Source organism: Crocuta crocuta, unplaced genomic scaffold (genome assembly GCF_008692635.1).
Source record: "Crocuta crocuta isolate KB4526 unplaced genomic scaffold, BGI_CrCroc_1.0 scaffold383, whole genome shotgun sequence".
Taxonomy (NCBI): Eukaryota; Metazoa; Chordata; class Mammalia; order Carnivora; family Hyaenidae; genus Crocuta; species Crocuta crocuta.
This window is the reverse complement of record NW_027531897.1, coordinates 151,048-177,177: the sequence shown is the minus strand read 5'-3', so window position 1 is coordinate 177,177 and position 26,130 is coordinate 151,048. Positions and strand designations below refer to the sequence as shown.

At 42.0% G+C, this 26,130-nt stretch overlaps 1 protein-coding gene across 1 annotated transcript in view; it reads left to right on the top strand.

Moving 5' to 3' along the window:
- Nucleotides 1-26,130, top strand: part of NAIP (NLR family apoptosis inhibitory protein) — a 37,491-nt gene that overhangs the window by 7,221 nt on the left and 4,140 nt on the right. Inside the window, 11 exon segments of the mRNA XM_077773601.1 lie at nucleotides 358-409; nucleotides 3,956-4,075; nucleotides 6,548-6,647; nucleotides 11,946-12,027; nucleotides 13,797-13,854; nucleotides 13,943-16,051; nucleotides 19,268-19,310; nucleotides 19,312-19,433; nucleotides 21,413-21,565; nucleotides 21,901-21,987; nucleotides 23,816-23,980. Of these exon segments, the coding sequence (XP_077629727.1) occupies nucleotides 358-409; nucleotides 3,956-4,075; nucleotides 6,548-6,647; nucleotides 11,946-12,027; nucleotides 13,797-13,854; nucleotides 13,943-16,051; nucleotides 19,268-19,310; nucleotides 19,312-19,433; nucleotides 21,413-21,565; nucleotides 21,901-21,987; nucleotides 23,816-23,980 (3,091 nt within the window).

The following is a 26,130-nucleotide window of genomic DNA, read 5'->3' as shown; positions in this document are numbered from 1 at the left end:
TTACAGCATATACTGCCTCATTAGACAAAGTACATCTGTGCAGTGTAAATGTAACTCTGATTTTGAATTGGATCTTTGGAAAACCTGACCGTGAGAAGTTTCCCTGTACTATAGATAAACACTCACCGGCGGGTTGTTTTTTGTTTTGGGTTTTTGTTGTTGTTGTTTTGCACTGCATTCAAAAATTTCAACATTCATAGAAATGGAAACTAGGAATGATTGTCCCCTGAGACCCTGCCGCACAACCCAATGAAACTCTTTATTTGGGGGGAGGAGGGGAATCTTGCCACTGTAATTCATAGATCAGTGTACTCTCTACGTGAAATAGTTGGTAACTTGAATTTTTATTTTCTTCAGGGAGAACATTTTGTGAATTCCTGGGTCAAGAGAGAGTTACCTATGGTGTCAGGTAAAGACTCAGGCATATTCCAAAGGCTTTGCTTATTTCTTCTTTTGCTTTTTTCATCTTTTTTTTTTTCATTTTCCTCATGTTATAGTGTCATAGTCCTTTATCCTTAGAAAATGTTTTAATGTTTATTTTTGAGAGAGAGAGACAGAGCATGAATTGGGGAGAGGCAGAGGCAGAGAGAGAGAGAGAGAGAGAGAGACAGACAGACAGAATCAGAAGTAGGCTCCAGGCTCTCAGGTGTCAGCACAGAGCCTGATGCAGGGCTTCGAACTCATGAACCATGAGATGATGACCTGAGCTGAAGTCAGACACTTAACCTACTGAGCCACCCAGGCACCATTATAGTGTCATAATCATTACCCCCCCCCCCCCCAAAAAAAAAACCCTATTTTCATAAGAGATTTCTGGTCTTCTGGAGTGACATAGTTTTTATTTTTTTATATTTATTTTTGAGAGAGAGTGCAAGCAGGGAATGGAGGGGCAGAGAGAGAGGGAGACACAGAATCTGAAGCAGGCTCCACACTGTCAGCACAGAGCCTGATGCAGGGCTTCGAACTCATGAACCATGAGATGATGACCTGAGCTGAAGTCAGACACTTAACCTACTGAGCCACCCAGGCACCATTATAGTGTCATAATCATTACCCCCCCCCCCCCCAAAAAAAAAACCCTATTTTCAAAAGAGATTTCTGGTCTTCTGGAGTGACATAGTTTTTATTTTTTTATATTTATTTTTGAGAGAGAGTGCAAGCAGGGAATGGAGGGGCAGAGAGAGAGGGAGACACAGAATCTGAAGCAGGCTCCACACTGTCAGAACAGAGCCTGATGCAGGGCTTGAACTCAGGAGCTGTGAGATGTGACCTGACACTTAACCGATTGAGCCACCCAGCCACCCCTGGAGTGACTTTTTTTTTTTTTTCTCATAAATGAGCATATGACAGGGTCACTTAGAAAAATCAAAATTTTCTGGATAAAATACTTGTGACTATGTTCCTAAATGGATCAGTGTTAAGAAATTAGGTGTGAGATAATAGAAAATACATAAATTCCCCTGATTCCTGGCACCTAGCTCCTAAAACACTTAAAAATCCCTAAGTGACCAGGGGCAACTGGGTAGCTCAGTTGGTTAATTTGTCTGACTTCAGTTCAGGTCGTGATCTCTCCATCTGTAAATTCGAGTCCTGCCTTAGGCTCTGTGCTGACAGCTCAGAGCCTCAAGCCTGCTTCTCTCTTTCTTTCAAAAATAAACAAACATAACAAAAAAATCCTAAGTGATCAGAGCTCTAAGAGGAACTTTTGTTCTAACAAGATGGGTGGCTCTTGGATGCTCTGGGTGGGGTCCCAGATGGGAGGTGGTCACCGGAAAGGCCAAACCACGTTTAGAAGCTTGGAATTTTCAGTCCCACTGCCCCCGCTCCCCCCATTCTTCAGAGAGAGGAGGGGGCTGAAAGTGGAGGTAATGACCAATCAGGCCTACATGAGGAAGCCTCCTTAAATATCCTGATAGTACAGTGTTCAGAGAGCTTTCACGTGAGAGAACACCCCCCCCAGTGGGAGGCGGCCACACCCCAGCTCCCATGGGACAGCAGCTTCTGTACCGAAGATCCGCCCCCACCCCACATACACACTCACTCTATGTATCTCTTCATCTGGCTGTTCTTCTGTATCCTTTATCATACCCTTTAAGAAAGTGGTAAATAAGTGTTTCCCTGAGTTCTCTGACCCACTCTAGCAAATGAAGTGGGGTAGGGGCAGTCTTGGGGGGCTGAGTCATTAACCTGTGAGATCTGACACTGTCTCTGGGTTATGTTAGATCTGGGTAAATTGTAGGACACCTAGCTGCTGTCAGAATTGCTTCAGGGGCAGGGTTAAGACCCTCAGACATCTGGTGTCAGAAGGGTTGTGAGTGTGGTAGTTGTGGGAGAGTAATGGAGACACAAGAGAAGATGGGTTTTCCCAAAATACTAAGTAATATTCAGATTAAAAACGAAGTTAATAGCAGGATCCTGTGTTTATAGGTAGAACACAGAAGCAAGATTTCATCTTAAAGAAAAGCGCAGAACCACGTTAACATAGGTCAGTTTTCAAGTCCTCACAGGCTGCAGAAAGAACACATGAGTGCAGCCCCGGGCCCCGCCCACGGTGGGAAGTCCAGGGGAGAGTATCCTCCTAGAGTGGATACCCCAAAGGGCAAAACCTGAATCTGCCTGCTCTTAAGGGAGATAACAAGGAAAACTTGATTTTCTCAAATCTTGATGCTAAGCTGGGGAGAAGGGGAAACTCAGCGTTGTCTTGTTTTGTTTTGATGCTAGATGATGAGGGAGCCTGGGGCAGGCTGAGGGCGAAAGACAGACTGACACACACGCCGCCCCCAGGTGGGAGATGTGTGATATTCCTCAGACAGTCCTGGCTTCCCAACAAAGGAAAGGGGTTTAAGTGCTTGCCACGGTGATGTGGGAAACTAAGGCAAATGAAAAACCGAATTCCCCGACTGCCTGCAGCCCACTGACAAGTCCATGAAACTGGCAGAGGGACCTCCCTCTAGGAGCTCAGTGGCCTGATGATGACACTCTGCTGGGAGCAAAAGCGGATCTAAGCTTATCATTATCCCAGTCTCGAGGACCCTCTAAGTCTCTGTCTTCTATCTCAACTGCCCCAAGATATACGCTAGCAGTCAAACTCCAACCTTACTGGCCCCCTGATAGGCATCTGAAGGGTTTCCTGGCTGAGGTTTTATTAAATGTTAATAATTGGCATTTCTCTAGCAACATCTAGCCCCTCAAGGTCCTGGAAACCTTCCTTCCAAAATACCTTAGAGACCTACTCTCTGACCCCCCACTCCCAACCTGAGGGTAAAAGAGTTACCTCTCACAACCCCATGCAGCTAACTCTTCCTGCCCATGGGTCCTGTCCCCATGCTTTAATAAAATCACCTTTTTTTTAAAAAAAATATTTTTTTTTATTTCTAGGGGAGAGAGAGAGAGACAGCATGGGAAGGGGAGGGTCAGAGAGAGAGGGAGGTACAGACTCTGAAATAGGCTCCAGGCTCTGAGCTGACAGTCAGCACAGAGCTCGATGCAGGGCTCGAACCCACAAACCGCGAGATCATGACCTAAGCGAAAGTCGGACGTTTAACGGACTAAGCCACCCAGGGGCCCCAATAAAATCACCATTTTGCACCAAAGATGTCTTCACGAAGTCTTTCTTAGCCATCAATTCCGGTCTACCCACCATCACTCCAAAACTTCATCGGTAGATAATGAAGAGATCATTTTGAAATGTTTTATTACAGAAAAATACCAACGTACACAGAAATAAGACCGTAGTATCTAGCCACCACAGATCTACCAGTGCTTCAGCACTCTGACATGTGGTTAGTCTTGCTTCATCATAGCTTTTCCATCTTTTCCAGCCCCTCCTCCAATTACAATGCAGCTAAACACAATGTGTCCATCTTCCATCCGTAGATACAAAGGGGTAATTGGAACACTGATACCTGAAATAGCAAAGCTTAGTGATCTCACCGTACGCTTTTTTCCCCCCAAGCTTATTGCAATGACAGCATCTTTGCTAATGAAGGGCTACAACTGGATTCCTTTAAGAACTGGCCCCATGCATTCCCGGCAGGAGTTGCAGCTCTGGCCAGAGCAGGTTTCCTCTATACGGGTGAGTCACTAGTTTCCGTCAAGCTCTGGTCTTACTCTTTCTTGCACCCACTTAAACTCCGCTTACACTTTATGGTCCTGGACTTGTGTTTATCTAGACTCCACAATCTCTGCTTTTCTTTTTTAAAATGTTCATTATTTTGAGAAAGAAAGAGAGAGAGATTGAGAGACAGCAAGCTTGCAGGAGAGGGGCAGAGAGAGAGGGAGAGAGAGAGTCCCAAACAGGCTCTGCGCTGTCACCACAGAGCCGGATAGGCTCAAAACATGAACCATGAGATTATGACCTGAGGTGAAACCAAAAGTCAGATGCTTAACTGATTGAGCCACCCAGGCGCGCTGGTGCCCCTACTATGTCTTTTACTTTCTACACATTACTCTCCGACCCCCGCCCCTTCCCAACCTCAGCATCCCTGGAAACTTTCACATAACCTTTCTACTTCCCTTCCACTTCTATCTCTGTAACCTGAGTTTAGTAGTCACGTGGCCATACCTAGCTTTAAGAGGAGCTAGGACATTGATTCTTTTTCTTGGGTGGCAATATGACTAGCAAAAAATGGGGTTTCTGTTACTGTGGAAGAAAGAGAGACACTGGGAATGTGGATAGCAGCCTTTGCCACACTCTCTTTGAAAGAGAACCTCAGGAAATTCTTTTGTTTTTTAAACTAAAGTTGATTTTTTTTTTTTTTTTTAGTAATCACTACACCCAACATGGGGCTCAAACTCACCACCCGGTGATCAAGAGTCACATGTTCTTCTGACTGAGCCAATCAGCACTCAAGGAAATTCTCCTTTATGATCACTAAGCGTGTAGCATCTCCTGTCAGTTCATAATGTTCTCTGTTTAGTTGCTGGTCCTCAGGCAGCTCCCCTCTGTGATCCAAAGAGTGGGTTGGTTCTCCTCAGCAGAATATCTAAGTAAGTAAGGTGATCAGAGAAAAGATAGTGTGCCCTTCTTAGGTATCTTGCTGACAGCCTTTTTTTTTTTTTTTTTAAAGTGACCTCTACACCCAACATGGGCCTTGAACTCACAACATGAGGTGCAGGCTATACCAACTGAACCAGCCAGGGGCCCCTTGCTGGCCTTCTTTAGACCGAACACACACATGGAGTGATAGCAGAGGTCCATACAGATCTTGTGCTGAGCGGTCAAGTAGGTATGACGAATATCACAGGGCAGTGCGGCGTACGGAACGCTATGGTCACTTTAGCAGACCTATTCCCTTGGTACAAAAAAATATTTTTTTTAATATTGCACATTTAAAAAATTACTTATTTTTGAGAGAGAGCTTGCAAGGGATGAGCAGAGACTGGAGGAGACACAGAATCTGAACCAGGCTCCAGGCTCCAAGCTGTCAGTGCTGAGCCTGACGTGGGGCTTGAACTCGGGAGCTGNACCCCATGCAGCTAACTCTTCCTGCCCATGGGTCCTGTCCCCATGCTTTAATAAAATCACCTTTTTTTAAAAAAAAATATTTTTTTTTATTTCTAGGGNGTGGGGCTTGAACTCGGGAGCTGTGAGGTCATGACCTGAGTCGAAGTCAGACACTCAACTGACTGAGCCACCCAAGTGCCTGGTGCAAAAAATCTTAATGCCTCACGACCTTAAGCATCTAAAAAGACGTACAGCTCTCTCCATACTCTATTCTTTCTCTCTCCAGCCTTAAGGATCCTCTGTCCAGTGTCCTCACCCTCCTCTTTTTCAAACCTCCAACTCTCCCCACAAATCCGAGTCATCTGACCCAGGATTTTGCAATTTCTAAGCCCTAGTAGTTTTGTCCAGACACAAAGGGAGGTTTTCTTCTGCCCTAGTTGGCAGTGTCTACAGGTGTCTAGGAGGGGAAGGAAGTTGATGGATGCTCCATTTCTAGCTCAGTCATTTGGGGGATCCTAATGCTAGTTTCCTTTCAGAGAAAGAGTTTCATCAGGAGACTTGAGGCTCCTTGCAGTGGAATAAACCAGGGAATCATGTAGTAAAAGACACTTGATTCTTCATGAATTTACTTATATATGGGCTGCTACATTTCCTCAAAGATTTTTCCCCCTGAGCTCCAAATGCATTCTTGCTGACTTATTCCCTAAACAAATACTGAATGTTTAACAATAAGTGCGAGGTATTCTTCTAGGCCAGTGAGAGTCATGAGTGAGCAAAACAGACAAAAATCTCTTGCTTCAGGGAGGTATAATTCCACACTCTGATCTGCACATCTCTCTCCATAGAAGGAGGATGGGACAGGGGGAGGGGCTTCATCCAGGTGCCTGGTGCCTTAGGAGCATTTCCTTCACTAGCTCATTACTCTGTTGGTGAAGAGAAGTGTCCTACAGAGAATATCACCTTGCTGGTAACCCAAACTGTGACTCTGTCGCAGAATCCAGTTGGAAATGCAAAGAGGGTTTTGCTAATAAAGGCTTTGTGATTATTACCTGTGACACTTGAGAAATACACATGCAAGAGGATGGAATTCCTCACTTGTAGGTGTGAAGGACATCGTCCAGTGTTTCTTCTGTGGAGGGTGTGTGGAGAGCTGGAAGGAAGGCGATGACCCATTAGAAGATCACGCCAGATATTTTCCCAAGTGAGTGGAATGAATGTTTAATGTCTGTAAATTTGGATGCACTTTAATACTTCTCCCTGCCCTGCCCCCCATCTTATTTTCCGATTTAGTCTTCATCTCTTGGATTCATATTGTGTAACGTGTGTTTATGTCTTTCATCCCTTTGCTCGCACAGCACCCTTCACATGTAGAATTCCTCGCTATATAACATGTAGTTCTGGTTAGAGCATTATCTTTTACCTTACCTATTTATATTATCATGGCCAGTTAATTAAGACTTACTTTCCCTCCCTGTACAACTTTTAATTTTTGTAGGAAGTGATAACTTTGTTTTGCTTAATTTTTGCTGTTTTGAAGTGAGATTCATACATTAGCCATTCTGTTTTAATTTTTTTTTAATGTTTACTTATTTTTGAGAGAGAGCGAGCGAGAGAGCATGCAAGCAGAGGAGGGGCAGAGAAAGAGGAAGGCACGGAATCCAAAGCAGGCTCCAGGCTCTGAGCTGTCAGCACAGACACCCAACGCTGGGCTCAAAGGCATGAACGGCAAGATCATGACCTGAGGCAAAGTTGATGCCCAACCGACTGAGCCACCCAGGCACCCCCTTTAAAAATTTTTTTAAAAAATACATTAACCATTTTAAAATGCACAATCCAGGGGCGCCTGGGTGGGTCGGTCAGCTAAGCATCTGACTTCAGCTCAGGTCATGATCTCACAGTTCGTGGGTTTGAGCCCCACGTCAGTCTCTGTGCTGACCGCTAGCTAGAGCCTGGAGCCAGTTTCAGATTCTGTGCCTCCCTCTCTTTCTGACCCTCACCTGCTCACACTGTCTCTCTCTCTCAAAAATAAATAAAACATTTTTAAAAATTAAATAAAATAAAATGCACAATCCAGTGGCATTTTGTACATTTACAATGTTATGCAACCATCCTATCTACTTCTAAAACATTTTCATTACCACAAAGAAAACTCTGTACCAGTAAGCAGTCACTCCCCCACTGCCCACCCTAACTTTTTAGTGCTGCCAATAGGCTTCATGCCTCTATAGTTTTACCTAGCCTGTGTATTTCATATAAATGGATGCATGAAATACAACCTTTTATATCTGGCTTCTTTCACTTAGCATAATGGTTTGAGGTTTAGCCAATTTGTAGCACGTATCATTACTTCATTCTTTGTAGCTGAACAGCTTTGTAGCTGTCAGCACGGCCTGATGTGGGGCTTGAACTCATAAACCGTGAGATCATGACCTGAGCCTAAGTCGCATGTTCAACCAACTGAGCCACCCAGGCACCTCCCTTTTAAAACATTAAAGAGCTATAGCCATTTGCTTAGTTCTTTGATGTAGTTAGCTCATCTTCAAATTGTCTGAAATTGTTAAGCCTCCAATCCTTCATTTGGACCTACAAATATATCCCATCATTTTCATTTTCTTGAGAGGGTCTGTCCTGAGGTATTCTGACCTGCTCCAGTATGAACTACTTGTCCTGGAGGTGACTGGGATCCTGGGATCTTCCCTCACATTCGTCCTGAGTCTCATGTCCTCCCTCCTGTGTTCCAGCTCCTGTCTGCTGGACCGGACACCATCCTCTTGGTTCATTTACTCACTTCGGTAGAACATTCCTCCACAATTCCCGGGGAAAGGCGACATAAAAGACAGATATCGTCCAGGAGCATATGCATATACTTATACTCCAGCCCCCACATTTGTGCTTGGTAGTTTAGCTAGGTTTAGTGTTCTAGGTTGGAATTCCTTCTCTTTCTGAATTGTAGAGGCATTGCTGCATTTTCTAATCGCTTTCAGTGTTGCTGTTGAAAAGTTCCATGCCTAGGAGGGCACTTGTGGGGATGAGCACTGCGTGTTATATGGAAACCAACTTGACAATAAACTATCAAAAAAAAAAAAAGGTTCCGTGTCTGTCTAATTCTTAGTCCTGTGATTGCAAACTACGCTACCCTGCTCTGGAGGCTTTTAGAATTTTCCCCTTGTTTCCAGTGTTCTCAAATTTGATGAAGAAATGAGGACATGCCTATTTCTTTAATATTTGTTTTCTGTGCATCTTTTTAAAAAAATGTATTTTAGAGAAATAGAGTGCAAGAGGGAGAGTAGGGGAGGGAGAGAGAAAGAGAGAGAATTCCAAGCAGGCTCCACACTTAGCACAGAGCCTGATTCAGGGCTTGATCTCAGGATCCTTGCATCATGACCTGAGCTGAAACCTCGAATTGCTCAACTGACTGAGCCACTCAGGTACCTGCAAGAAGAAATACGTTCTTTTCACTTGGTAATTAGTAAGAGGTTTTCCAGAAATACATATTAATACATACAGATCTTCAAATACTTCCATCTAATTCTAAGATTCTAAAGAGGATACTGCATTGAAGGTGTTTTGACAGGAGTTTTTTTTTCTTCCCTTTATTATTTGGATTTAATATCTAGTAAATTGCTGAGAACAGTAAGGACATTCTTAATTCTTGGAAGGGTAAGGGAGAATGCAGCCTAATATAATTTACAATATTTCCTAGAATCTATCAACTTCCTTTTCCTCTTCTGCCTCTTTTCTAAAAAATTATAGTTGACGTATAATGTTACATTGATTTCAGGTGTACAACATAGTGATTGAACATGTTATGCGATGCTCCTCACAATGCAGCTGGCTTCACTTTAATTGCAGTACACCTGGCACACGATGTTAGGAGTTTTGGGTGTACAACATGGAGATGTGACAGTTCTGTACCTGACGCTATACTCACTACAAGTGTAGCTGTCCTCTGCTACCATCTGCCTTTTAAAATTTTTTTATTTTTATTTTTTCAATGTTTATTTTTGAGAGAGACAGAGAGCAAGCAAGGAGGGGGAGAGAGAGAGGGAGACTGAGAACCTGAAGCAGGACCCAGTCTCTGAGCTGTTAGCACAGAGCCCGATGCAGGGCTTGCACTCACAGGCTGTGAAATTGTGCCCTGAGCCGAAGTCAGACGCTTAACCAACTGACCCACCTGGGAGCCCCTTAAATACATTTTAAAAGGCGGGGAAAATGTATTTTTTATTTAACCACTTGGTTAACCATCCAAAGCACTCTTCATTCCTCGGGGTAGAACCAAGTGTCCATCTCTTACCATTTTGTTTTAACTGAAGAACTTTCTGTAACAGTTCTTACAGGGCTGGTCTGCTGGCTACCAAGTGTATCGGCTTTGTTTGTATGAAAGTCTTTTTCTCGCCTTCCTTCAGAATCTTTTCCCTGATGGTTTTGTCAGTATAGCAGCCTTGGACAGAAACATTAAAAGTCCTACTTGCTGACGGGGTGCCTGGGGACTCAGCTGATTGAGCATCTGACCTTGGCTCTGGTCATGCTCTTCCAGTTAGTGGGTTTGAGCCCTTCGTTGGGCTCTGCGCTGTCAGCACAGAGCCTGCTTCGGGGCCTCTTTCCCCACATCTCTCTGCCCCTCCCTAGCTTACACTCTCTCTCTCAAAAATAGAGTTTTAAGAAGTCCTACTTGCCATTTACCTGCAACTATCCTTTTATTCCTGGACTCCTTTCTAAGCCATGTAGGAAAATAAAAATGTATTATCCTTTCTTGTGATTCTGCAGCATGAAAATGAGCCTGTGACAGTTGGTTGTTCCTAGGTAGCTCATTTATTTACTCCCTTTTTTTTAGTTTTCATGTATCCAAGTTAATCACCGTGGAACTCTTAAGAAATTTCCCCCTTGGTTCTTCAGGCAGACATCATACCTGAGTTTAGAGGATACTTACATCCAGTTTGATGATGTCTGGCATATAGTTTTGGTTTGTTTCAAATTTTTATTTAAATTCTAAATTCTAGTCAGTTAACATACGGTGTAATAATGGTTTCAGGAGTAGAATTCAGTGATTCATCATTACACACACCACCCAGTGCTCATCATAACGAGTGCCTTCCTTAATATCCAACATCCATTTGGCTGATCACTCTATCCACCTCCCCTCCAGCAACCCTCAGATTGTTCTCTGTCATTAAGAGTCTCCTATGGTTTGCCTTCCTCTTTTTTTTTTCCCTCCCCATGTTCATCTTTTTGTTTCTTAAATTCCACATATGTGTGAAATATATGGTATTTGTCTTTTTCTGACTTATTTCATTTGGCATAATACATTGTAGCTCCATCCATGTCACTGCAAATGGCAAGATTTCATTCTTTTTGATGGCTGAGTAACATTTCATCTTCTTTATCCGTTCATCTGGCTGAGTAACATTTCATCTTCTTTATCCATTCATCAGTTGATGGACATTTGGGCTCTTTCCATAGTTTGGTTACCGTTGATAGTGCTGCTATAAACATTGGGGTTCATGTGTCTCTTCGAATCTTTATTTTTGTATCTTTTGGGTAAATACCTAGTAGTGCAAATGGTTTTTTTTAAAAATTTCTTTCTAGGAGAGAGAGAGAGAGAGACACAGCGTGAGCAGGGAAGGGTCAGAGAGAGAGGGAGTCACAGACTGAAACAGGCTCCAGGCTCTGAGCTGGCAGTCAGCACAGAGCCCGACGCGAGGCTCGAACCCACAAACCACGAGATCATGACCTAAGCAAAAGTCGGACGCTTAACTGACTAAGCCACCCAGGCGCCCCGCAAATGGTTTTTAAGTATATTTGTGGCCATACTCTATATTCATATTGATGGAGCTTTCTAAAAAATAGATGTTTGACTTCAGAATGATTTTAGATTTAGAGTAGGTACAAAGATAAAACAGAAAGTTCCTATATTCTCACATCCAGTTTCTTAAATTACTGTAATATATTTGATTTAAATCACATTAGTATATAGCCAACATTGGTACATTACCATCAATTGCAGGCTTTATTTACACCTTAGGAGTTTTTCTACACGTCCTGTTTTTTGTTTGTTTTGTTTGGCGTTTTCTTCTCTGTTTTTGATTCTTTAGGTCCATGTTAGTTTCATGGATGAGTATTAAATGTGCACTCATTCCTCCAAATTTACTGGCTGTCTGCACTGTTACTTTGTGAACCATCTGCATTGCTGTTGATGAGAACCATTCTAAATGTTTCATTTTTGCCATTAAAAAATCGGTAACGGTGGGGTGCCTGGGTGGCTCAGTTGATTGAGTGTTTGACTCTTGATTTCAGCTCAGGCCATGATCCCAGGGTCGTCGGCTCAAGCCCCAGGTCTGGTTCCGTGCTGGGTGTGGAGCCTGCTGGTGTGCATGCACTCTCTATCATAAAGGAACCCCCAAAACAAAAACCACAAAATTCTATAACAGTGTATTTGAAAACCTAATGCAAATGCTTAGTTGCATTCAACTGTTTTTATAACTTTTAACTTTGTGCTTAGTTGTCAGTTTCTCCAAAATCTGAAGTCCTGTGTAGAGGAGATTCCAGACCTTCACAACCACCGTGAACTTTCTGAATTAAAGGTAATGAACACCAGTACCTTATTCATTTTAGCAGTATGTGATCATTTGATAGAAAACTTGTTTGTTTGTTTAGGGAGAGAGCCGGAAGAGGGGCAGAGGGAGACGGAGAGAGAATCCCAAGTGGGCTCTCTGCTGTCAGTGCTCACTAATGGTGAGGTCACCACCTGAGCCGAAATGGAGTAAACGGAGTCAGATGCTTAACCGCCTGAGTCACCCAGGCACCCCTAGAAAATGGTTTTTGAACAGGAGTTGCTCATCCTACAGAAGGAAATATGTTCTACAAATATCTCTTATGCACCTATCATGTACTAAGTATAGATGAGGATACTACAACAAACAAGTAACATCTAGAAGCTAGCTTCAGGAAATGTAGTCAGTCCCTTCTATTTTGGGGCCCAGACTCTTAGACCTAGATCTGATTAGCATCCAGGGTACCTTGAGCCTGGATCTTTATTTACAAGACCATGAAGTGTGACTTTCTCTTTGGGTTTTCTCAGGGCTGAGAAGATAATGTTTTTTTTTTTTACAAAAGCAAATGATCAACCAAATCATAAATCCAGATAATAGGCTGGTCCCTTTAAACTGAGACATCCTGGGGCACCTGGGTGGCTCAGTCGGTTGGGTGTCTGACTTCGGCTCAGGTCATGATCTCACGGTTCGGTTCGTGGATTCAAGCCCCACGTCAGGCTCTGTGCTGACAGCTAGCTCAAAGCCTGGAGCCTGTTTCAGATTCTGTACCGCCCTCTCTCTCTGACCCTCCTCTGCTCACGCTGTCTCGCTCTCTCAGAAATAAATTTTTAAAAATTAAAAAAAATAAACTGAGACATCCTACACTGTTCTGAGATTGAAGTCACAGTTAATCTAGTACTTGTGCACACACCTCTTATTTGAGGCTGTATGTTAGGTCTTTTATGTCTGTCACCCCACAAAAAGAAAGTAACTTGATCTGCACTTGAATGAAAAACAAAATTGAATAAAAAAAAGTGTCGGGATTTCTCAATAACTTATTTTGTAAGAAACACAATCATTCTATATTCCAGGTTTGAAATATTAAAAATATGAATAGGGGCGCCTGGGTGGCTCAGTTGGTTAAGTGTCTGACTTCGGCTCAGGTCATGATCCCAGGATTGTGGGATCCAGCTCTGTGTCCTGCTTAATATTCTCTCTCTTCTTCTACCCCTCTCCCCCACTCTCACTCTCTCTAAACAGTCAAACAGTCAGGGGCGCCTAGGTGGCTCATTCGGTTGAGCGTGCGACTTCGGCTCAGGTCATGATCTCACGGATCGTGGGTTTGAGCCCCGCGTCAGGCTCTCTGCTGACAGCTCAGAGCCTGGAGCCTGTTTGGGATTGTGTCTCCCTCTCTATCTGACCCTCCCCTGCTCATGCTGTCTGTCTCTCTCAGAAATAAATAAAAAACATTAAAAAATTTTAAATATATAGAAAAATTTTTTAAAATGTGAATAACTATGGTCGGAAGCAGCACTCCGTAATCTCTGGAGGGCCCATCTCATTGCCCACATCGTGGTTCTGATTGTCTGGAGAATAACCACTGCCTGATTCACCCACAGCATGTGTCATACATGGGTCACCTAGGAGACACGTGCGGGTATTTGCAGATCATTTATTGTTTGATATCTGTACCATTCTTCCCTTTAATCGGCATAAATATTTGAGGGGGGGCATTGTTGAGATGTTTGGTCCCCGGCTTTAACATGCTGCCCTACTGTCTTATACAAAGTTTGATTTAACAGGGGATTTTATTTTCAAAGGAAACCACAAGTGAAAGCTATCGTGACGATTCAGCAGCAGTTAGTCCTGTAGTGCCAGGTAAGGATGCTGAAGGGGCACATGGGACGATCGGCATGTGTACATCTGTTTGTGTGTAGAGGATCTGCCTTTTTCCTTCTCTCCACAGCAGTGGCCCAGCGTGAAGCCCAGTGGCTGCAGGAGGCAAGGAACCTGAGAGAGTGGCTGAGAGCATCCTACACCAGTGCCAGTTTCCGCCACATGTGTTTGCTTGAAGTCTGTCCCTCCCTAGCCACCGACCACTTGCTGGGCTGTGATCTAGCCCTGGCCTTAAGATGCATCGGCAGTCCTGTGCAAGAGCCTGTGGTGTTACCTGAGGTCCTGGCCAACTTCAACTCTGTCATGTGTGTGGAGGGTGAAGCAGGTAGTGGAAAGACAGTCCTGCTGAAGAAAATAGCGCTTCTGTGGGCATCAGGATGCTGCCCCTTGCTAAACAGGTTCCAGCTGGTCTTCTATCTCTCCCTTAGTTCTACCAGACCGGACGAGGGGCTGGCCAACATTGTTTGTGACCAACTCCTAAAGACAGAAGGCTCTGTTACTGAAGTGTGCCTGAGGAACATCATCCAGCAGTTAAGGAATCAAGTGTTATTCCTTTTGGATGACTACAAAGAAATGTGCTCAGTTCCGCATGTCCTAGAAAAACTAATTCGAAAAAACCACTCATCTAGGACCTGCTTACTGATTGGTGTACATACAAACAGGACCAGGGACATGCGCCGATACCTAGACACGATTCTGGAGATACGAGTGTTTCCCTTTTATAATACCATGTATTTATTACGGAAGCTCTTTTCACACGATACGAGTCGTCTGCAGAAGTTTATGGTTTACTTCAGAGTGAACGAAAGCTTGCAGGGAATTCACAAAACTCCTCTCTTTGTCGCATCGATCTGTGCTAACTGGTTTCAGTATCCTTGGAACACATCCATTGATGATGTGGCTGCCTTCAAGTCATATATGGAATGCCTTTTCTTAAAGTACAAATCGATGGCTGAACTTCTCAGAGCAACTGTGTCCTCTTGTGGTGAGCTGGCCTTGAAAGGGTTTTTTTCAACTTGCTTTGAGTTCAGTGATGATGACCTTACAGAAGCAGGAATTGATGACAGGGAAGATTTAGTCACGTGCCTGTTGAGCAAATTCACAGCCCAGAGACTAAGACCGGTCTACCGGTTTCTAAATCCCACATTCCAAGAATTTCTTGCCGGGAAGAGGCTGATTGAACTTCTGGATTCTGAGAGGCAAGAAGATCAAGATTTGGGACTCTCTTATTTGAAACAACTCAACTCATCGATGATGGCTCTAGGTCCCTACAGCAATTTTTTGCGTTACCTCTCCTGCCACTCTTCAACAAAGGCAGGGCCAAAGATTGTATCTCACTTGCTGCATTGGGCAGATAATAAAGAGTCATTGGAGATTATAGTAGAAAATGATGACTACCTGAGGCACCATCCAGGAATTTCAGGGATGATGCAGTGTATGAGGACGGTGTGGCAAATGTCTCCTAAAGATTACTTTTCAATCGTTTCAGAACAATTACTGACTCTTGCCATAAAAGCTGCTTATCAAAGCAACACTGTTGGTGCCTGCACTCCATTTATTTTGCAGTTCCTTCAAGGGAAGACCCTGAATTTGGATGTACTTACTTTGCCGTATTTTTTTGACCACCCAGAAAGCCTATTACTGCTGCGGAGCATCCGGGTCTCCCTAAGAGGAAGTAAGGCACACCCAGCAGGTTTTCCGTTCTTGGAAACATATATGGACACATCTAAGGCACCAACTGTTGATCAGGACTGTGCTTCTGCCTTTGAATCTGCGAACCTAAGGAAGAGGGATTTAGCTGAAAAAGAAGAAAACATAAAGCGTTTTCGGAACCAGCAACTTGTGAAACCACCCAACATCAGTGCTGGCTACTGGCACCATTCTCCAAAGCAGTACAAGATCCCCCTTCTGGAAGTATGTGTGTCTGACATGGCCGCCGTGGACCGGGAGATGCTCAGGGTTCTCATGGTCATTTTCTCGGCCTCGCAGCGCATTGAGCTCTATTTGGACAACAGCGGGGAGTTTATGGAATACATCCGCCCGGCTCTGGAGCAGAGTAAGGACTCTGTGACCAAGTGCTCAGTGTGCCGCCTGGAGCTGAGTGCAGCAGAACAGGAATTGCTCCTCACCCTGCCTGCCCTGGAGTCTCTTCAAGTCTTGGGGACAAGGCAGGTACCAGGTACACCTGAATGTATCTTAGATGGCTATTCTGATGGGTTATTTTATTTTCTCACTCTTAGTTTTAGGCGGATGGAAACTTCTGAAAGCATGAGACCATAAATGCTGTCTGATAGAATAGATATAAGATAACCCTTGACTAATTTATTTTTGTCAGTAGTACAAATTAGTGAAAGACCTCTAACTAAAAGAATGCTTTTCAAATAATTGAGATAAAATTAAAATATTAACCAGTGAAGGCTTTTTTAAAGCTTGTTGATTGATTGATTGCACGTGGGGAAGGGGCAGAGGGAGAGAGAGACAGATCCCAAGCAGGCTATGCACTGTCAGTCTGGAGCCCAACTCAGGCTCAAGCTCACCAACAGTGAGGTCATGACCTGAGCTGAGATCAAGAGTGGGCTGCTTACCCTTAAGAGCCACCCAGGTGCCGCTCCCATAAATGAAGGCTCTTAATAAACAGACTCAAATTACTTACTAGTAAAAGGATAGGGCGCCTTGGTGGCTCAGTTGGTTAAACATCTGACTTCGGCTTAGGTCATGATCTCACGCATCCTGAGTTTGAGTCCCACATGGGCCGACTGAGCTCGAGCCCGCTTTGGGTAAAACAAGAGCCCTGCTGCTCTCGCTCTCTCTCACTCTCTACCCCTTGTGGGATTCTCCCTTTCCCTCTCTGCCCCATGCTCACTTGTCCCCTCTCTCTCAGAAAAATAAAAAAAAAATAAATAAATTCCATGTACCATGATGCTTGAGAATTACCATTACCCTACCTGCTTATCAGAAGAAAGGGCTTGTACTCGCTGGAAAAAAATTTCTTACTTGTGTCCCCTTTCACTGGTCTCAGCAATGTTTGAGAGGTTTCAATGTAGACTTTGTGTGTCGTGCATTAAATTTATTCCTAGGTACTTTAGATACTTTTGTAAATAGTATTTACAAGTTTTTCTAATTTTCTGTTGCTAATATGGTTTTGGTTTTCAGTGGTTTGTTATATACCTAGATGTGCTATGCTTTGTGTCATCTTCTGGAGGGTCACCAAACATTATTAAGATATGTGGGTAGATATTTATCTTCAAAATTAGAAAAAAATTTCCTCTTTTTAAAATGCCTTTTTACTGTGAAATATTCATAACACATTTTAAAATTTAACATTTTAACCATTTAAACTTTTTTTTTATTACATTTACTTGTTTTTGGGAGTCTAAGACAGAGCATAAGCAGGGGAGGGGCAGAGAGAGAAGACAACAAAGAATCTGAAGCAGCCTCCAGGCTCTGAGCTGTCAGCACAGAGACTGATGTGGGGCTCGAATGCAAACTGTGAGATCATGACTTGAGCCGAAGTAGGACTCTTAACTGATTGAGCCACCCAGGCGCCGGCATTTTAACCATTTTTAAGCACGCATTTTAGTGGCATTAAGCACATTTCCAGTGTTGTGCAATGAGCCATTTTAACCATTTCCAGAACCTTTCCATGATACCAAATGGTAACTCTGTACCAAATAAACAATGACTCCTTCCTCTGCCAACCCACCGATATCTATTCTACTTTTCATCTCCATGAATTTGTCCACTCTAGGTATTCCATAAGTGGAATCCTTTATTATTTTGTCTTTTTGTGTCTGGCTTGTTTTACACAGCATAATATTTTCAAGATTCATTCATATTGCAGCCAGTATCAGAACTTGGTTCCTTTTTTTTTTTTTTTTAAATGTTTTCTTTATTTCTGGGAGAGAGACAGCATGAGCAGGGGAGGGTCAGAGAGAGAGGGAGACACAGAATCTGAAACAGGCTCCAGGCTCCGAGCTAGCTGTCAGCATAGAGCCCGACGCGGGGTTTGAACCCACAAACTGTGAGATCATGACCCGAGCTGAAGCCAGACGGTTAACCGACTGAGCCACCCAGGCGCCCCAGAACTTGGTTCCTTTTATAGCTAATCTTCCACTGTATGGTATATTTCATGTTTTGTTTATCCATTCATCTGTTGATGGATACTTGCTTTGTTTCTTTGATTGCGAGCAATGCTGCTTGCTATGAACATGGGTGTACAAATACCTTTTTGAGATCCTGCTTGCAATTCTTTCAGATATATACCTAAAAGTGGGATTGCTGGATGATATTAACAGTAATTCTAATTTTTGTGGAACTTCTAAACTGTTCACCACAGTAGCTGCACCAGTTTACATTCCCACCAGCAGTGTATGAGGGTTTCAGTTTCTCCACAGCTGTGTCAACGCTTGCTGCTATATATATTTTTTTAATTAGAAAGTCATCCTACTAGGCAAGAAAAGGTATCCCATTGTGGTTTTGATTTCATTTCCCTAATGACTAATGGTGTTGGGCATCTTTTCATGTACTTACTGGTTACATGTTCTTTTTGAGACATGTCTATTAAGTCCTTGCCCATTTTAAAAATAATTTTTAATGTTTATTTTTGAAAGAGAGGGAAAGAGAGACAGAGAGAGCACGAGCATGGGGCAAGGACAGGCAGAGAGGGAGACACAGAATCTGAAGCAGGCTCTAGGCTCCCAACTATCAGCACAGAACCCGATGTGGGGCTTGACCTCATCAACCGTGAGATTATGACCTGAGCCCAAGTTAGATGCTTAACCTGCTGAGCCACCCAGGGGCCCCATTCCTTGCCCAGTTTTTAATTGTGTTACCTTTTTGTCTTGAGTTGTAGGAGTCTTTGTATATTCTGGTTGTTAAATTCTTAATGGACATATGCAAAGTATTTTCTCCTATTTTTGGGACAGTCTTCACTGTCTCCATAGTGTCTTTAAATGCACAAAAGTTCTAAATTTTGCTGGTTTTGGTAGCATATCTAAGAATCCATTGTCAAATCCAAGGTTATGAAGATTGACACCTATCTTTTCTGCTGGTGGCTGTTCCATTTTGAGTTAGTTGTGTATCCAGTGGTGGGAAGTAGGGTCCAAAATCATTCTTTTGCACGTGGAAGTTCTGTCACCTGAGCACCGTTTGGGAAGATGTCTTACTTATTTTTGTGCACCCAGAGTACCACAGGGCTTCTCATAGAGCAATCAGTAGACCCTACAAAGGGTAGTATGTTTGTATACGTGCTTTCTAAAAAAAAAGAATGTTTTATGGTATGTGGAAGGTTTTCATTTGAAAATACGAAAACAAATTGATGACTGAAAATGACAGTTGAAATTTTCCATTTCGAATTCCTTAGATTAATAATGGCAAACTGTGTTCTGCTTTCTAGATAAACTTTTTACTAATTTGGACAAGTTCCTATGCCTGAAAGAACTCTGTGGCTCTGGATGATCAACAAAATGTTTTTTCACTCATTCCTGAAGAATTCTTCCCTCTCTACAATATGGAGAAATTGTTGGTCCGAATTTCAGCTGAGTATAGTCCTTCTAAACTAGGTAAGGATGGGCAATTTGATTTACTTGTTTTTACATCATGTGGAAAGGCAACTTGGCCAATAACTAAGATTTAAAGCTTCTGTAAATCTCGGGGCGCCTGGGTGGCTTAGTCGGTTAAGCGTCCGACTTTCGCTTAGGTCATGATCTCGCAGTTCATGGGTTTGAGCCCCGCGTCGGGCTCTGTGCTGACTGCCAGCTCAGAGCCTGGAGCCTGTTTCAGAGTCTGTGACTCCGTCTCTCTCTGACCCTCCCCTGCTCACGCTGTCTCTCTCTCTCTCTCTCTCTCCTAGAAATAAATAAAAACATTAAAAAAAAAAAATTTAAAGCTTCTGTAAATCTCGAGTTGTAGCCTGTATCCATAATAAACTGTGGGACTAGCACTCTTCCTCCTTAAGAAAGCAGAGAGCTCTTGGCTGGCGCAGTTGGTAGAGCATGCGACTCTTGATCTTGGGCTGAGTTTGAGCCCCATATTTAGTATAGAGATTAAAAAAATCTTTTAAAAGCAAGCAGAGAGGTGTTGGAAATTATTGAGCCCTTACTATATACCTGCTAGGAATTGTTCTTTTTTTTCCTAAAAAATTTTTTAACATTTTTATTTATTTCTGAGACAGAGACAGCATGTGAGCAGGGGAGGGGCAGAGAGAGAAGGAGACAGAGAGTGTTAAGCAGGCTCCAGGCTCTGAGCTGTCGGCACAAAGCCCGACTTGGGTCTTGAACCCACCACTTGTGAGATCATAACCTGAGCTGAAAGTCGGATGCTTAACCAACTGAGCCACCCAGGCGCCCTGACATGCTAGGAACTGTTCTAAGTATTTTACAAATATTAACCCATTTAATCTTCAGAACCTTCTATAAGGTAAGGTACTATTAATGTTATTTTACAAGTAGGGAAATTGAAGTGTAAAGAGGATAACTAATTAATTTGCTGGAGGTCAACCAGGTAAGGAGATGGTAAATGTGGAATTCAGACAGATCTGGGAGTTCTGACTACGACTAAGTCTGAGCTTTCACCCACTGATATACTGTCTCTCCAAACTATTTTGGAGAATTATTTTGATTTTATTTAAGTTGCTCTTGAATTTCAACTTTCAGATCTTCCAGACTGGGGTGGGGGAGGTGAAACCTGCGGATTGGTAGCAATTTCCGTTTTCTCACCAGCCTGTCCTATCGATTGAACAGTTTGTGCAGCCGTCTTTCCTAAATCCATCTTTTCACAAAATGACTTAGGTGTCCTCAATTCCTTAGTGTAATGAAGACTGAGCCCTACAGATTGAGGCAATGTAAATGTGGAATTTTCCAGGCAGAGTTGCATGCAATAAAATTCTTTGAAGCTGAATGTGGAAGTGGTAGTTTTCTTATACTTGTCAGTAATTTTTTACATCAAGTCTAGGTTTGCTTCAGATTTGTCATTGCTTTTGTTTCTTTGTATCCTATTCCTACTGAGTAAATGCCATTCACATGCAAACTTAAGACTAGCATGTTAAAGACTAAGGTGACCTTACTGAGTCTACGCTCTTAGCTCTTCTTTTCTAAATGAGAAAACTGATCCTCAGTGTTAGTAACCAGGTGTCCAAGTTCACATAGCTCACTACTTACTTGCAGAACATGAACCTGCAAGCAACCCAATTCTTGGATCATTACATCATAGTACTTACTTTGTATTGTTGAAACAGAAAAATATGGATAATTCTGATAGAAAGTTGTAATGTTCTGGGGCTCCTGGGTGGCTCAGTCGATTAAGAATCTGACAGCGGCTCAGGTCATGATCTCACAGTTCATGAGTTCAAGTCCCATGTCGGGTTCTGTGCTAAAAGCACAGAGCCTAGAGCCTGCTTCAGATTCTGTGTCTCCTTCTCTCTCTGCGCCTCCCATGCTCGTGCTCTGTCTCTCTCTCTCTCAAAAATAAAGATTAAAAAAATTTTTTTTAAAAAGGAAATTTGGAATTTCCTCTAATTTTTGAAATCTTTGATATTTTTTAGTGAAATTAATTCAGAATTCTCCAAACCTTCATGTTTTTCATCTGCAAAGTAATTTGATTTCGGATTTTGAATCTCTCATGGCTGCACTTGCTTCCTGCAAGAAACTCAAAGAAATTAATTTTTTTGGATCATTTTTCAAACCCATCGCTTTTGGTAAGAGCTAAGATCATAAAATCTTGGTTTTAGATGCATTTGTATGCAGAGTCATATTAAGCACTTTTTAAAAGATAAATTTTATTAAATATGTAATTGAGGTCAAAGAATTAAGCTGTTAGATCTGATTTTACATGAATTTTTAAGTAAGGTGTATTTGTATCTGTAAGTTTAAGTACTTGTAATTATCAGAATTATTTCCTAAGCTTTATTTGTCATACTAACTAGTAAAATCTGAATTACTGTACTGATTTCAGTCATTTAAAAAATAGTCCTTAAATACATTTGTTGGTATAAAAGATGTAGCTGACATAATTTTGTTTTCCCTTTTATAGTCACCGCTTTGCCCAATCTTATTTCTCTGAAGATACTAAATCTTGAAGACCAACACTTTGCTGATAAGGAAACATCTGAAAAATTCGGTATGTTTGCAAAATTGTGCCTTTTACTTTTTATTCTTCCCTTGAAATCCTTCTATTTTGTGTAAACCACATGAAATCACTATAGGTATTAGCTGCCCTTACTCATCTGGAGGAAGGGGCAGGGCTGCTTAGCTTTGAGCCTCCAAATGCCTGATCTCACTTGATCTCATTCAAAGCAGTGTTCTCAGGGTGATTTATTTCTTCAGACACATATTTGGTCATTATAGCATGATGCAATCGCACTGTCCGGGGCCCATTCCAAACCTGCTAAATCCCTGTTATCTCAAAGGTTTTTGGAATATAGATAAAACTATCTTTGAAGGTTAAGAAAACTCAGTTCGTGAAAACTCAGAATTAACAAAATGCTAACTACAGAAATTGCCTAAATACTTAGTCAATTTTTTTTATGATTACAAAAGGAATGTGTGCTCATGAGTGAAGGATATAGCTCTGAGAAGCTGTATCAAATGATTTTTTTTATAGGCATAAGGGAGCAGGAACAGGGAAGTTAGAGTAGACAAAAACGCAGGTGGTTTGGTTACTGTAAGGTTACTTTCCTTTAGAGGGGAGGGCAGGGGTCTATTAGGCAGATTGCCTAACTAGTGCTGATCTAGCGATTCCTGATTGGCGGTTTTAGGTTCCATTTCTGGAACAGCTCAGACTCAAAATTAAGTCTTGGCTTAGTGATGAGGGGCTTGGCAAAAGCAATTCATTTTGGGCATTTTTCTCTTTTAACAGAGGACAATATAAGAGGAATGAGTGGAGATGGGGAGTATAGAGCAGCAGTGCTTCTCAAATGATAGCCTGATCACCTGGATGTCTTCCTCTTCCCTTCTCTTGCCTTCCTTGGGAGGCAGCATGTGGCTGGGGGAGGAGCAGGAAGACTAAGTGGGGCAGAGGCAAGATTGAGGGGCCAAGGAGGTGGCTGGCATATACAACAAGTTGGTTAAATGAATAGTATGTTAAGTATAATGAGAATCAAATTTCCTCACGGTTGGAGAAGGAATTGACAAATACTGAAAGGAGAGGGTAGAAAGAACTCTAAGGTATTAAATTACATGTAGGAATACTGGTGTGGACTCATGGTTTTTAATGTATATAAATCTATATACACACATGTAGTGAGCTACCTATCTCTATACACACACATATAAATAGCTCAGTGAAATGAGAGATTAGAAAGGATCCTAGTAGTAAGGAGTACCCCAAATGCCAGATCTTGACTCCTAAATACTGGCCTCCCTAAAAGGAACCAGGGTCCTTAGAAGATCTAGGACACAGAACTGAAAACCCCAGCTTGGAATACTGCTTGAATGCTAGAAAGTGCTAAAAACATTTCCATGCCTAAGGCCTTAGAAGGAGAAGCTTTCTAGGGATCAAGTGATCCATAATATACCATGCCAATGGTGGGGGTCAAAGTGCAAAGATGTAACACTAGTGGACTGTGACGCTTTAGTGCTGGGAGGGAGAAGCAGAAATCACTGAGGCTGATAGCAGGAGACGGGATTGAAAGAAGGTGGTTGAAGACATTTAAGGAGCTAGGGGAGTTATGTTGGAGGCTAGTAGAAACTTGAGTCTAAAATAAGAATTGGAGATAGGGTAGGCATTCTGGTCTTCAGTGCAGGAGAGATTGGTTGGGGGAGGGCGGAGGAATTGTTGACTGGAGGTGGCAGTGAGGATCAAGGTGTGTAGGCTGACCCTTTTATCTTGTCCTTTGGAGAGGAAGAGGAACAGCCTCCATGCTACATGGGGCCTCCGGGACTATGCATGATTTTGAGGCTATAGATGACCATTGTTTGGAGAATATCTTTTTTGTCTCTTCTCATAGCCTATACCTTAGGTTCTCTTAACAACCTGGAAGAATTGAGCCTTCCTACTGGGGATGGGATTCAACAAGTGGCCAAACTGATCATCCAGCAGTGTCAGCATCTTCAGTTTCTCCGAATTCTCTCATTGCAGCAGATTTTGGATGATGACAGCGTGATGGAAATTGGTGAGTTACCCTTAGATAAATGGTTTCAGCTTGCATAACAGCCAGGGTCACTGGTCAAGCTTTCTGCTTCCAAATGTTGATAACCTCCTATTTGAGACTATACAGTCCCTCGAGTCTGTTATTGACTTTGTGTTCCACATACCAGGCCCCATGTCTTCCATGCACTCCTTTTTACAGCACTTTTTAAAAAGTGAAGATTAATACACATACAGGAAAGTACATGAATCCTAAGTGTCCATATAGCTCAATAAATTATCCTGCAAACATACATGAAAATTTTGTCAACCATACTTGGTGAAAATCACCCAGATTCTGGAGTATTGCAAAGATCCCAGAAGCCTCCTTCATGTCTGCTCTGACAACATTCCCCCCCTTTCCAGAGGTGACCGTTACACCCCTTTTGTTCACCATAGATTAGTTTCACTGTTTTAAACTTTTATGTAATGGAATCCCTCCCTGTATATACTTTCATTTACTTTTGGCTCACCGTTATATTATTTGTGATATTCATTTCATATTGTTACATGTGGCTAGAGTTCACTGATTTTCATCACTATATTCTACTGTATGACTATATATACCTCAATGTATCCATTCAATTGGGTATTTGAGTTATTCCCATTATTTGATTAATGTGAATAATGCTGCTGTGAACATTATTATGCATGACCTTTGATGTATACATGGAAGTATGTTAGGGGTGGAATATCTGTGTCACATGGTACAGACAGATTGAGTTTTCCACAGTTGTACCACTTTACATTCCTAACAGAAGTTGTGTCACATTCTGGCCCCTACTTGTATTATGAGACCTTTGAACTTCAGCCATTCTGATGGATCTGTAGTAGTATCTCATTGTGGTCTTTTCTATTGGTATATTTTTGTTTAACGATGGATAATTTAAGCAACTTAGATTTTTTGCTTTTTGTAGAGAGAGAGATGGGGAGAGAGAGAGAGAGAGATGAACAGGGCAGAGCGCGGGGGAGAGAGGCACAAGCAGGCTCTGTGCTGTCAGCTCAGATACTGACAATGGGGCTCAATCCCACGAACCTGGGGATCATGACTTTAGTCAAAATCAAGCTAGATGCTTAAGTGCCTAAGCCACCCAGACACCCCACCTTCTGTTTTTCTAAGAAATTTCACATTTGTCTAAAGTTTGAATATATTATTTTAAAATGTTTGTATGATATGTCGTAATATTCCTTTTATTTCTGATATTGGTAATTTATGTATTCTGTTTTTTCAGCTGGTTTACCAATTTTATTGCTTTCATTTCTGTTCTTACCTGTTATTGTCTACACACTTAAGATTTTTGTCCTAACTTCTTGAGATGGATAGTTACAGTGCTTCTGGCTTTAGCTCCTTCTCACAAATTTTACATGTCATATTTTCAGTCTTATTTAGTTCAAAATATTTTCTAATTTTTGTTGCCTTTCTAAATAAGTGTGGCCAAAGGAAAAAAAAAAAGGTATTACTTAATTCCACTGTAAAGACAATATACATTGTATGATTTCAATTTTGAAATTTGTTGCAACTTGTATTGTGGGTCAATATAATACAAAATACATAATTTTAACAAATGCTCCATTTTCCCTTCAAAGAGAGTGAGGTTTCTGCCGTTCACATGAAATGTTGAGGGATGCCTGGCTGGCTCAGTGGGAAGAATACGACTCTTGATCTCAGGGTCATGAGTTCAAGCCTCATGTTGGGCATGGAGCCTACTTAAAAAGTTGAAATTATTGTTCAAATGTTTGATATTTTTATGGATTTTTATCTAACTGTTCTGACTAGGACGGGTATTAAAATAACCCTGATTAATTTTCTTCTTTTCCCCTTAGTTCTGTTTTTACTGTTTTAAATATATAGGTCTATACACCTTTAGAATTTAAATCTAAGCATATACAGATTTAGAACTGTTAAATGTTCCTGGCAGATCAACCCTCTTTATTTCTAGTAAAACTTCTTTCCTTAATATCAGTGACTTCATCATACTTTAATACAGTTGCTCCATTATGCTTTTGGTATTTGCATCTTGGCTTTTTCCTTCCTTTTAATCTTTTCATGTCCTTATATTTAAAGGGAGTCTCTTGTAAAAGTCTATAATTAGGTGTTTATTTTTTTAATGTTTTCTTTTTGAGAGAGCGAGCTAG